This window comes from Syngnathoides biaculeatus, chromosome 2 (genome assembly GCF_019802595.1).
Source record: "Syngnathoides biaculeatus isolate LvHL_M chromosome 2, ASM1980259v1, whole genome shotgun sequence".
NCBI classification, from domain to species: domain Eukaryota; kingdom Metazoa; phylum Chordata; class Actinopteri; order Syngnathiformes; family Syngnathidae; genus Syngnathoides; species Syngnathoides biaculeatus.
Genome location: NC_084641.1, coordinates 19,988,090 through 20,001,718, shown reverse-complemented (window position 1 = coordinate 20,001,718; position 13,629 = coordinate 19,988,090). Strand labels below are relative to the sequence as shown.

Here is a 13,629-nt window from a genome sequence, read left to right as displayed (position 1 = left end):
CCCTAGGTGTGATCGTGAGTGCTGTTGTCTGTCTCCATGTGCCCTTCGATTGGCTGGCAACCAGTTCAGAGTGTACCCTGCCTCACAATGGGATAGGCTACACCACTCCCGTGACCCTTGTGACGATAAGCGTAGAAGAAAATAGATTACTGGATGGATTGATTGAGTTGCGATTGGCGGCCAGCCAGTTCAGGGTGTACCCTGCCTCCTGCCCGACTATAGATGGGATAGGCTCAAGCACTCCTGTGAAAATTGTGAGGCCAAAAGGGACACAAATAATGGATGGAATGATTGCATCACCTGAAATTTTTTTTCCTTTTTTTTTCATGACTATCTCTCTTGCTTTGTCACAGCTTGCGCTTGGTAGTTTCTTTGAAGATGGAGCTGATGATGACATCGTGTCACTGCCTCACCTCGAAGGAGGCACCTCAGTGTCCAGATCTACAGGCCCAAGGTTATATTTACAAACTTTCTTGCAAGTTTCTTTTTTTTTTCTCCACACTTTTGATTGGCTAACGCTGTCAGGAACGTGTGTGCGAGCTGAGAGCTGTAGCAAATATTGTTACAATAATAATGACAGATCCGATTGTTTTTTTTTTGATCATTATTTAACTGGTTGAAAATTGCATGGTTAAAGTGATAGCATGTTAATTTTCTGCTCTCAAGTGGTACATGACAGTTGCGTGTCATCAACATGGCAGTGCTTTAGGAAAAATAAAACATCTTCAGAACAGAATCGGGTCTCTTATGTGGGTACAAATCCAACCTTTTTCAGATATTGTCAATGTCATTCCAAATTTAAAAGATCGGGTATACCCAGTCAAAATAGACAAATGTTGTCTAAATATGTTACATTAGCAGTGGATCGATCATTAGAGTAGCAAAATAATTGCAGACTCCGGCTGTGGAGTAATGAAAAAGATTTCCTCATTTCAGGGATGAATCGGCCCAGGTCAACTGACAGATATGTAATATTAAATGTCATCATTCACACGACCAGTCAAAGGTTAGGAACTTTTCTGACTTAGCTTAATTTTGTTGACAGTACTAGGTAGTGTTAGTTAAGTGTCTATGCAAGGTGGGATGTTTTATATATTTTATAAGTCTGAACACAATCATATTGGATATATGTGTCAATTGAATTGTACAACAAAAATGGGGCCTTTTGGGGGAACAAGCCAGTGCAAACTGTAGACCAGTCCCTAGCCCGGATAGATGCAGAGGGTTGCGTCAGGAAGGGCAAGCATCTTAAAACTTTGCCAAGCAAATATAAGCGTTCATCTAAAGGATTACAAACTGGATCGGTCGTGGCCCGGGTTAACCACTTCCAACCCCAGCATTGTTAACCTTCAAGCTGCCGATGAAAATTCAGCTACTGTGGACTGAAGATGAAGGACAGGTAGAAAGCGGGTTCTTCAGAAGAAAGACGAAGAAAGCACAGAGTCTACAACTGAGTATGGTGACTTTGAATGTTAGGACAGTGACAGGGAATGCTTGGGAGTTGGTTGACATGATGATTAGGATAAAGGTTGATTATAGTGTGTCCAGAAGAGCAGGTGGAAAGTCAGTGGAAGTTTAGGGGCAGGGTTTAAATTGTTTTACCATGGTGCAGATGGGAAGAGAAATGAAGTAGGTGTTATTGTTAAGGAAGCATTTGCTAAGAATGTCTTGGAGGTGTCAAGAGAATTTGATTGAGCGATGAGACTGAAGCTTGAATTTGAGGCTGTTATGGAAAATGTGTGGCAGTGTGGCAGGACAGCATAGCATGGTGGTGTTAGATGACTCTGGTGGTGGGGAGGAAGATTAAGAGGACAAAGGCAGCACGGCAAACAAAATATGTGCAGGTTTTCGGAAAAAGTTGAGACAGACTCTTGTTGGACAGAAGGAGCTCCCAGAAAACTGGACCACTACACCTAAGGTGATCAGCGAGAGACACAGGAGACTACTTGGTGCATCTTCTGGTCGGAAATGAAAGGAGGAGACTTCATTTTGGAACCTCACTGTGCAAGAAATTATACAAGGAAAGAGGTAAACTCATAAGAACTGGAACACTGAGATGACAGAGGGAAGGAGAAAGAAATACATTGACATGGAACGTAGGACAAAAGTAGGTTGCAAAGTCCAAATGAGGTATATAATAATATGTATGCAAGGTTTGACACTAAAGAAGGAGAAAATGACCTCAACAGGTTGTCCATACGGAGGAATGGGGATGGGGAGGTTGTGTAGCAATTTAGGGTGATTAAGGATAGAGATGCAAATGTAGACTGATGCCAGTAGTCTGGTGGGCAGATGGAAAGAATGCTTTGAGGAAGTGATGAATGAGGAAAATGAGAGGGAAGGAAGATTAGAAGACGTGTGGCGGACCAGGAAGTGACAATGATTAGTGAGGGTAGACTTGTGACAGAAGTGAGTATTTTTGACCAACAGTTGATTTTGATGGAAACATACAAAGTCATTGTGTCTTTGTAGACCTAGAGAGAGTATATGAACAGAGTGAGAGCAACTGTGGTACTGAATGCAGAAGTCTAGAGTGGCATAGAAGTATGTTAGAACAATAAAAGACATGTACAAGGGTAGTAAAACATTGGTGTGGTGTGTTGTAGGTTTGATAGAGAAATTTAAGGTGGCGGTGGGACTGTATCAGGGATTAGCCCTGCGCCCCTTGCTTTTTGTGGTGGAGATTGACAAAATGACATATGAGGTTAGACTAGAATCCCCATGGACCATGATGTTTGCAGATGATATAGTGATCTGCAGGGAGCAGGTGGAGGAACAGTTAGAAGATGGAGGCATCCACTGGAAAGGAATTGAATGAAGGTTAGCTTAAGTAAGACACGATATATGTGAATAAAGAGGGGTGCAGGGTGTACAGAGAGACGAGATAGCAAGGTGGGAGGACTTTAAATGCTTGGGCTCAACAGTCCAGATTAATGTAGGAGTAAGGAAGTGAAGAAATAGATCCAAGCAAATTGGAACAGCTGCCAGAATGAAGGGCAAAGTTTATAAGACAGTGGTGATGCCAGCCATGATGTACGAATTACAGACAGTGGCACTGAATAGATAACGTGAAGCATAGCTCGAGGTGGCAGAAATGAAGATTGGCGAGGTTCTCGCTAGGAGTGAGCAGGATGGGTAAGATTCAAAATGAGATCTAAGAGAAGGTTGATGGATGTTGTGAGGGAAGACATGAGGATGCAGGAGATAGACTTACATGGAAAAAGATGGTGACCCCTAACGGGGCAAGCTGAAAGGAAAAAGAGAATAATTGTACCAGAAAGTTGGATACAGGTATCGAATTAAAGTCGGCCACTTGAACCTGCAGTGTAAATTCAGCTCTGGATTGTGCAAGTGTACGTTTTGAGGTACCTTGATGCACAATCCATTTTTTTCCATCACCAGTTCTCAACACCGTGTGACGTCGTTCAGAGACTTGATGCATGAGGCGGAAGAAGAGAGTGATGAAGAAGAAGGTCAAAGGTGAGCAAGTTAATAAATAATATGGAATGGTCGTAAGCATTGTTTGCTGTGGTTCCAAAAGGAGAAAAGTAAACTTGGCAAAAAAAAAGTCATACATTTAAACATGCTCAACATCTTCAAGACCACTGGTCATGCGCTCCATCTATCATCATGAGGGCTCTAGCTACCGTGACACTAAATCTATCATTTTTGCCGGGTAGAGGTAATAATGGTACTAGATCATTTTGATCCCGAGCTGTATGTCATAATGAACCTGATCAGAGCTCAGATCAGTGTGTGTTCAGCTGAGTTATGGTACTTGGTTGTGATCAAGATAAAGGACGCTTCCGCTCGATCCCAGAAGAGGAGCGGACATGTTATTCCGCCACCTAATTAATATCCAAAATGAACTGCATTGTTTTCGTTTTGTTATGATTTGCAAATTGTCTGACGTTTTTGCAATGCCAGACCAAGAAAGGCCAGTATAAGCTCAGTTTTTAAGTGCTTGGCTGGAATTCAAGAGGACAGTGTTCGATATATTTACGGATGTATGCCTATTCATTTTTCTCTTATAAGTCCATGTGGGCTGAGCACCTTGAATGGTATATTACAACAAACAAGTAAATAAAACTTAAACTAAAGAAATGGATTGTGCCATTAGATGACAACCTTTCAGACTGTGATTGACACATTTGAGATCGGAACCCCTCAGCGTCAGGTAAATTGCTATTGTGAAGGTGACAATGTCTTTACAGCCAACCTCTGCACGTTTAGGTTTCGGAATTTGCAACTTTGCATATTCTACTCTCCATTACCTTGCTAAAAAAACAGTTTTTAATTCACTTAGACCAAAAATAACAAAAGTATTGCTTTGGCGCTATTATGTGGTCTCATGGTGTTATTGATGAGTTTAATTCATTGATAGTATTTTTCATCTTTGAGTTGATTGGATCTTGTGCACAGTCAAAAGTGAAACTGGAAGTGCTTCTGCTTCACTCCCAATGCACTTATTAATGTGTAGTCTTCTGTGACAAATTGCTCATATTCCCAAACATTTATTTTTGTATCTAAAGGCCAAAAGGTGAGTTAATAACTTAATACCATTTGCCAGAAGTATTTGGATGCTTTATGATGTTTTGTCTGAGCCAGGTTTTTTTTTTTTTTTTTTTTTTTTGATTTATCATCATTTTGCAGCATCTGTACGCAATAAAAATCCCTTTAGCTATTCATGGATTTCCCCTTTTAGCGCCAGAGCCTTCATCTTTATCTGCCAGGGGTTCAATTTACAGTGCTGAATATATGTGAGACCAGCCCACCCAAAATAATTTTAAAAATCGCTTATTATATCCTGTGAGTCCATCCTTGAATAATAAATAATAATAATAATGCACACGTTTTTAGAGACACAATGCTCTGTGGAGAATGCACACATTTTGGCATTGAAACAAAATAAGCAAACCTTGTGAATACTGGTAGAGAAATTAGCTAATTATGACGTTAATTATGACCTTCCCAACATGGTCTCCATGTAGGCGGTTAGCCAGGGTTCCACAGCACCCTGTCATATAGTATTCGTATACATGTTCAGAACTGCAAAGGCTTTAGTTGGGTAATCTTTTCCCCCGTATGGTGCCTCTCTTCAGGTTCTTTGCAGGGGGATCAGAGCGCAGTGGCCAGCAAATCGTTGGGCCTCCGAAAAAAAAGAGTCCCAATGATGTGGTGGAAGATCTTTTCAAAGGAGCCAGAGAACATGGTGCTGTGCCTTTGGAGCGCAGTGGGAAGGGAGCAGGAGAATCTAGCAGAGCGAAAGTAACTGAAGAAAGCACGTGTTGTGCGGTACTTAAAATGTTTTTCAGCTTTTGTTTTGATGGTCTCTGTTGGATTCTCTCCTCATGTCTTAGGCCTTCGACGGAGGTGGATACAGGCTAGGAGCAGCTCCTGAGGAGGAGTCGACATATGTTTCTTCTGGGAGACGTGACCCCAATGCCCAACAGGATGTGAGTAGGCACCAGTGTGATTAAATGTTTGTTTTTTTTCATTATATTACTCACAACACTAATTGTCACCAATCACCCACAGTTTAAAGGTCTTGTGTTGCGCCAAGTCAACATTTTCAAGTGTTTGCGATGTGCGTCTCTGTGGTCCCTCAGTAAACATTTAAAATATTAATTAATATGGTCCACACATTCTTGAGTTTCAGAGGTTTTTCTGTAAAGAGGCCTGAAATCAAGTTATTCAACTTTCTTAAGCTTATCTACGACACTAGTGAAGATGTCCGGCAACCCCTCCGCTCCTGAGCCGGCTCTGTAAACATAGAAACACGTGTGCCCTCAAAAGTGGGTGTTTTACACAGAGGCAACCAACCAGAGGAAAGGGGACACCCTATATGAAAATATGGAGGATGTGGATACAAAACTCGATCAAATAAATAGCTGAAGATTCCTATGACAAAACCATTTTTTTTTTTTTTAAAGAAATGGACGCTTTTTCTTATATATAACCTAACTCTGTTGAGGTTCTTTTGCTATTTTCTGTTTAACACTTTTTTTTTTCCCTTAAATAAGGTGGTTCATATTTAATATTTGAGAAAATAACATTTTGGAATAAATTTCAATGAGTAGTAACAGTTTTTTGACAGAAAAAATAGAACTGTTGAAATTTTTGCAAATGAAATTCAGACGCTTTGCTGTGACACAAATATATTTAATTCTAGTGCTGTCAATTTCTTGAGCTAATTCTTGAGATGGTTCTACACGTTCACTGGAGTCCAGGTGTTGTTTTATTAGACCGATGAGTAATTGATAGAGAGCAAGTAAGAATCATGAGATCCAAATTGCCTGAAAAGCTCAAACAGAATCATGACAATGCACAGATCTAGCTATGGTTACAAGAAAAAAATTCTTTTGCACTTAAGGTTCATAAGAGAACAGTGGCCTCCATAATCCAAAAATGGAAAATGTTTGGGATGACCAAAACGCTTACTAGAGCTAGGCAATTTGAGCAATCGGAGGAGAAGAGCCTTGCTGACAGAGGCAAAGAACTAAAAACAATCACTGCGGCTGATCTCCAGAGATGTAGTCAGGAGATGGGACAAAATTCAAACCATTCAAGCATTTCAATCATTACTGCAGCTCGTGGCCCGATGGAAGCCTCCTCTCGATACAAGACATACAAAACTGTGAATGAATTTTGGTGAAAATCACCTGAGGGACTCCAAGATGGTGAGACGTAAGATTCTCTGGTCTGAGGATAGAACCTATTTGCTAATTGTAAGCAGTATGTTCGGAGAAAACCAAGCACTGCTCATCACCTCTCCAATATAGTCCCAACAGTGAAGTGTGGTGGGGGCAGAATCATGCTGTGGAGGTGTTTCTCATCTGCAGGGACAGGACTGGTTTAATTGAAGAAAAACAACTGTGGCCAAGTACAGGACATCCTGGACGAAAACCTTCTCCAGAAAGCTCAGGATCTCAGGTTGGGCCAAAGTTTTGCCTTTTAACCAGACAGCTAAAATAACTGAATGGCTTGAGAACATCTCCATGGCTGTTCTTGAAAAGCGCAGCCAGAGCCTTGACAACATTCTAATTCACTGTTTCTTGAAAGACCTGAAAATGACTGTCCAAAAATGTATACCATCAACCCTGATCGAACTTGAGAAGATCTGCAAAGAGGAATGGCAGAGGACCCCAAAATCCAGGTGTGACAAACGTGGAATTACTCCCGAACAGGCTGTATTAGCTCAAAAGGGTGCTTCTAATTACTGAGCAAAGGATCTGAATGCATATGGCTGTTTGATATTTCAATTTTTCTTTGACTAAATCTGCAGAAATTTCAACAATTCCTTTTTTTTCTGTCAACATCCAGTGCTGCGTGTACTGAGGGGGAACAAAATAAACCCAAATGATTTTAGCAAATGGGTGCAATACAACAAGTTGAAAATTTACAAGGTGGTCTGGATGCTTTCCATACCCACTGAATATTGTTCAGCTCTATCCCTAAATGTATTTGTGTTTTATATGTTAGGTACATGTTGTGCTGAAACTGTGGAAGACAGGTTTCAGTCTGGATGAAGGGGAACTCCGGAACTACAGCGATCCTAGCAACGCTCACTTCCTCGAAGCAATCCGTAGAGGGTAATTATGCAGTTTAATGACTCATTAAATGAAAGTGACGCGTTTTGATTGTGACGCATTGTTTCAAGCACAGAGCACTGCTCCTCTTTGACGAACGTCATTGTCATACTGCAGGGAGATTCCTTTAGAGCTAAGGCAGCGTTCTCGGGGGGGCCAGGTGAACCTGGACATGGAGGACCACAGAGATGAGGACTTCACCAAACCCAAAATGGCCTTCAGAGCCTTTGGAGGAGAGGGTCAAAAACTAGGAAGGTGAGATGCAGGAGCAGTGTGTTTTTTTTTTTTTTTTTTTTTTTTTTTTTTTTTTTTAAAGTTGTCAGTGGAGCAGAAGCTTATTTAAATGACAAAAGTATGGCACCTCTATACAGACTGCAGTGATCTGCATTTCTTGTAATAAAATAATTTAATTTTCCTTTCACTCTACTGATGCAAATTCAGCAATATTTTTAAATTTTGATGCCATGTGATTAGAGAAAAAGTAAATAATTACTTTAGAGTCAAAAGCTGCAACCCCCTCAATGTTCTTCCAAGGCCACTCAAAGGCCAAAACACAGTCGCTGACTTTTTTTTTTTTTTAACCTAAAACATGAAATATTTTTGTGTGGTTTCAACAGTAATGAAAATTTTTTTTTCTTAATGCTGAGTTTCATAAAAATATGGCATTTACATTTTTTTAGGGTCTCAAAAGAATTTGGACACAAGATCCGTCCATCCAATTTCTTAGCCGCTTATCCTCACGAGGGTCGTGGGGAGTGCTGGTGCCTATCCCAGCTGTCAACGGGCAGGAGGCGGGGTACACCCTGAACTGGTTGCCAGCCAATCGCATGGCACATCGAGCAAACATCCGCACTCACAATCACACCTAGGGGCAATTTAGAGTGTCCAATTAATGTTGCATGTTTTTTGGAATGTGGGAGGAAACTGGAGTGCCCGGAGTAAACCCACACAGTCACGGGGAGAACATGTAAACTCCACACAGGCTGGTCCGAGATTGAACCCGGGACCTCAGAACTGTGAGGCCAAGCGTTACCAGGTGATCCATTGTGCCGCCTGGACATATTCCATATTTTCTTGTAATATCCTCTCAAGAATAATGCGCACCCCCAAAATCAGAAATTCCCAAGCACCCATGTATAATATGCAACACTGATTTGGTGATGTAAGTCACTGATGGTGTAGTGGTACACACAGCTGCCTTTGGTGCAGGCTCCGTGGAATCGATTCCCGCTCAGTGATGGTGTCTATCGGCCCTGTGACTGACTGACTGACCAGTTCAGGGTGTAGTCCGCCTTTCGCTTGAAGCTAGCTGGGATAGGCTCCAGATTTCCCCAACCCAAAAGTGAAGTAAAGCAAAGCAGCTTGGATAATGACATGACATGCTTTACTGGTATGTATGCTCAAATTGTACGTAGTTTATTTGGTTGTTTGGAAAAAAATAGTTGTGGACGGACGCAACCATTCAAAGGAAAGGAGTAGTTTTAACCAAATATGGTGAATGGACTGAATTTATGTAGCTTTATCTGCACTATCACAAGTCCCAAAGCACTTTACAAAACCTCCCATTCACTCGTTCGCATACATTCATACACCAATAGGGGTAAGCTGCCATGCAAGGCAGTGCCAGGCTCACTAGGACCAGATTAGAGTTCATTGTCTTGCCCAAGGACACTTCAACATGCAGACAGTTGGAATCTGGATTTGAGCCAGCTACCCTATGGTCATTGGACGGCCAGCTCTTCCTACTTATCTACAGCCGCCCAAATCAGATACAAAACTGAATTGAGCAGACATAGGTGTCAGAGTTGCCTTTTCTGGGCACTCGTATGACAAAAGTAGTTGTTACATACTTGGCCGTTAAATCTGATTCTGACAAGGCACTGGATTATAAATCGCCTCATCCTTTTCAGAAAAAATTCAAGCCTTTTTACTATGTCACATGGCTGTGAAAATATGGTACAGTTCAGATGGAATCCTCACAAAGTCAAACACTTTTCAGTTTGTTGAGGCAATAAGATTCAATCATCAATGAGCGAAACTTTCAACACTTTACCTTGGTCAATAATTAAAAAAAAAAAAACATCTTGTTCATTAATAATTGTTTAACTACCACAATAATTTTGGACCACTAATTGTCAAATAGTATAGTTGATTACACAGTTACTTTTATCCCTTATTTCAGCCATTGTACATTGATTCACAAATCGTCTATATCTGTTTTCAGGAGTGGCCCTTTACACTCTGTTACGGTGATGCAAATACACAGCAGAAGGAAAACATAGAAACGGTTCTGACTGAGTCTCATGCTTTTCCTATGGTTCAGATTAGAAAGATAAATTCAAGTGGACAATTGTAAACCTAGACAGCCATTATATATATATATCGTAATTTCCGGCCTATAAGCCGTGACTTTTTTTCACACGCTTTCAACCCTGCGGATTATGCGGTGATGTGGGTAATTTGTGCATTTTTTTCTAACGGCCGCAAGTGGCCACTCAAGCGGAAAAGGTAAGAGTGAGACCGGTGGAATATATGTGCCGAGGAAGTGACTTACCGGTCCAGCACTGTTAGCGCTGTGCTAGCGTGTTACTGCCGTGTCTCTCTCAGTGATTTTTACCGGTATGTTTTTTTTTTGTTTTTTTTTTAACTGGCCCTGTTAGCGCGGTGCTAAGGTTAAACTCTGTACCATCTTTCATTGTAAATATCTCGTGTTTCAATATCGGTTTCAATGTGCACTTGCGGTTTTACACAGCTGCAGCGTATGTATGTACCAAATGGTATTCCTTTTACAAATGTGAATGTGTGAGGCTTATAACCAGGTGAACTCTGTATGCCGGGAATTACGGTATGTATTTTCATTACCAGTACTTTAAAAGTACAATGTCACTCTTCCAGTTTTTGCTTGTCATTTTAAAATGGAATGAATCTATATGTAAATGTATTTTACTTTTTTTTTTTTAACCTTCCCATGTTTTCTTCCAGTGCTGCTCCACAGTTGGTTTCAGCCCCTGCCACTTCCCAGCAGGACCAGGCGGCAAACGAAGCCCAGGCCAGGGCTTCTGTGAGCCTGGACACCTCCCAACCTGTCACTAACATTCAGATCCGACTGGCAGATGGTGGCAGGCTGGTTCAAAAGTTCAATCATACCCACAGGTACGATAGACAAAAGAACAACATTTGCTACTTCCGAGAGTTCCCAACACCGCAGACCTCAGGCTTTAGGTGTTTTTTTTTGTTTGTTTTTTTTTCCCCCCCCTGTTAATGTGCCTTCTCTGCACCCTCCCAGGGTGTCTGACCTGCGCCAGTTTGTGGTAGCAGCCCGGCCCACCATGGCTGCCAGGGCGTTCATCCTGATGACCACCTTCCCCAACAAGGAGCTGTCGGACGAGAGCCAGACGCTTCAGCAAGCCAACCTCCTCAATGCCGTCATTGTGCAGCGGCTACAATGAGGGCGGAGGCGAAGACACCCGCTCAACCCTGAGCGGCCATCTTTCTTCCCTTGAAGCCTGGTGTCCCTCCTTCCTTGAGGAGGAGGAGAGACAGACTTCTGTTTGGACCTCTTATTTTTCATTTTTGTTTTCTAAAACAAAATACCCCTAGCATTTGATCATTCATCCACGCTGACGGCAGAAGAAGAGAATTTGCGGTTAATCAAGCTTTGATACCTACATGGTGATCAGTAAAGTATCAGTCTTATTTTGTTCTCAATTCTTGATGGGAGTATATCGTGGTTCTTGTTACTTATCTGGAACAATCCAACAAATATCTGTAGCCTTCCACTTTCAAGACCCTTAACGACAACAATGTCCCATTTGGTTGACATTAGTGATGTTAGCCCTCCCACAGTCCTTTCTTGAATTACCAGATATGATTATCCCAGCAATACTGCAGGGTTTTGTTTTTGTGTGGCATCACCAATAGTTGTTTTATAATTAATACAAACTGATGATTGAGTAACAAGAGAACATAATGTAGATTGTAAACTAGTTTGTAGCTGTGGAAGGTGGATATGTTCTATGCATCCTGGGGCAACATGGAAATATGTATGGACCTCTGAGAAAATAAACCCATTTTATGGTCAATTTACAAAGAAGCGAGGGTTGTGTTTTCCATATTTTTGGGAAATACTCGGTGATAACTGGAAATTGTATGACTTGAAATAAATGCCACTGTATTTTGGATTCATCTCACTATGCCGGTCTGCCAAATGGGAATGACATTAACACAGGCAAACATGCAACGTTCTGCTTAATTTTTATTGCAGTATGATGCAATAGTGGAGGCTGGCATTAACAATCATTTCAGAAGTATTGTCTGGTTTTGGTTTCTTGTTTATCTTTTATTAGTGTGGAGGATGAGGCAAAACATTTTGCCCATTTTTTTACAAACAAGACTTATGTGTAAGGGTAGGGTATGTTCCAACTAAAGCATCATTAAATTATGAGTTCTTGGGCAAATGCTTGATGTCAGGGACAGTGCAAATGTTTCATCTTGATTTTCAACCAGTTATGCAATACCTGGTACTGCCTCCTACAGCACTGGACCGCAATAGTACCAATAGTGCAACTCTTTCAGTTCCACCTTGCTGTTGAGTCATTTTCACAGATGCCAAGTCTAGAGTGTTCTTATCAGGGGTGTGCAGAGACTAACTCCTACTGGTGTATCAGCATTAGCCCTTTTGCCCTAGGTGACTGCAAAGGAGAGGATGATCGGTGCCACGTATGGAGAGATTTTGGAGAAGAACCTTCTTCCCTCAGAAGATTGATGATTGGCTGGGTCTTCCAACACAACAGTGACGTGAAGCACACAGCCAGAATAACCAAGGAGTGGCTCTGTAAGAAGGATATCAAGGTTCTGGAGTGGCGTAGCCAGTCTCCGGATCTAAACCCATGACAAAATTTTTTTGAGGCAGCTCAAACGCCGTGTTTCTCAGAGACACCCTAGAAACCTGTCTGATCTGTGTGGAGGACTGGGCCAAGATCCCCGGTGGAAAAACTAACTTCAGTAATTCCAAACAAAGGATACTCTACCAGGTAGTCAGTGATAGTGTAGTGGTACACATGCCTTTACTGCGGGCAGTGTGGGATTGATTCCTGCTCAATGATGGTGTTGTTATTAATCATGCGACCGACTGGCGACCACTTCAGGATGTTGTCCGCTTTTTGTCTGAAGCTAGCTGGGATAGGCTCTGGCTCTCCTGTGACCCTTGTGAGGATAAGCGGCTTGGATAATGGATGGATGGCTGGTTACTGTACCAAATTTTAACATTGATTTTTGCAGGTGTTCAAATAATAATTTGCAACAGTAATAAAAATAAGATAATACATTGTGAATGCTGGATTTTGTTATATTTCACATTGAGAGAACTTGCAAAATCACAAGATGTTGAAATATTTATTTTCCCCACTCAATTTTTAAATCAATGGCGGAGTGCTGTGGCTCTCGAAATGCTATTTTTCGAGCTCCTTGTACTTCAAAGAAACTCGGTTAAATGTTCAAGCTGCATATTGTAACAAACAACAGCAAATATACCAAACAAATACAGTTTGGTACGTTTAAGTACAGTTGAGTTGTTTTTAACGTTTATATAAAATACATTTAATCATTTCGGAATGTCTCACCCCAACATGTATTTTGGGCTTTTTTTTTCATGTATGGACACAAAGTGCAATACATTTGATATGAATCAGTATCATCTTTTATTTTCTATATTTAAGCACAGTGTTAAATTTGAACGGTTTGACACTTATTTTTTTTTACCAATAACATTCCATTGTTAGATATGTTCACTGTCAGCACACACAGTGATTGGTGAGCTGCAATGTTGCCCACCTTGAGCTTGCCAAAATCTGATTTTCGTCTCTACCAAGAAGGGTTTGTTTTGTATTTTTTTTCCAGTTTATTGTCAATACAGGAGAACTTGTGCATTCATGATGGAAATGGATTGCTCCTTTTCATTTCTTATGTGATTGTCATGTTTTTTTCCCCCTCTTTCCAATTCCTGGTAGTCTGATGTTAGGGCGTCACAAAAATCCTTTAG

The 13,629-nt window shown here is 41.2% G+C and overlaps 1 protein-coding gene across 2 annotated transcripts in view; it reads left to right on the top strand.

Annotated features, from left to right (window-relative positions):
- nsfl1c (NSFL1 (p97) cofactor (p47)) overlaps positions 1–11,779 on the top strand; it is a 41,038-nt gene extending 29,259 nt beyond the window's left edge. For both annotated transcript variants that reach the window (XM_061839875.1, XM_061839881.1), the window contains 8 exons: positions 354–454; positions 3,403–3,480; positions 5,103–5,268; positions 5,361–5,456; positions 7,483–7,592; positions 7,707–7,844; positions 10,572–10,742; positions 10,876–11,779. In XM_061839875.1, the coding sequence (XP_061695859.1) occupies positions 354–454; positions 3,403–3,480; positions 5,103–5,268; positions 5,361–5,456; positions 7,483–7,592; positions 7,707–7,844; positions 10,572–10,742; positions 10,876–11,038 (1,023 nt within the window). In that variant the 3' untranslated portion in view covers positions 11,039–11,779. The remainder of the gene's footprint in view (positions 1–353; positions 455–3,402; positions 3,481–5,102; positions 5,269–5,360; positions 5,457–7,482; positions 7,593–7,706; positions 7,845–10,571; positions 10,743–10,875) is intronic.
- The last annotated feature ends 1,850 nt before the right edge of the window (positions 11,780–13,629 follow it).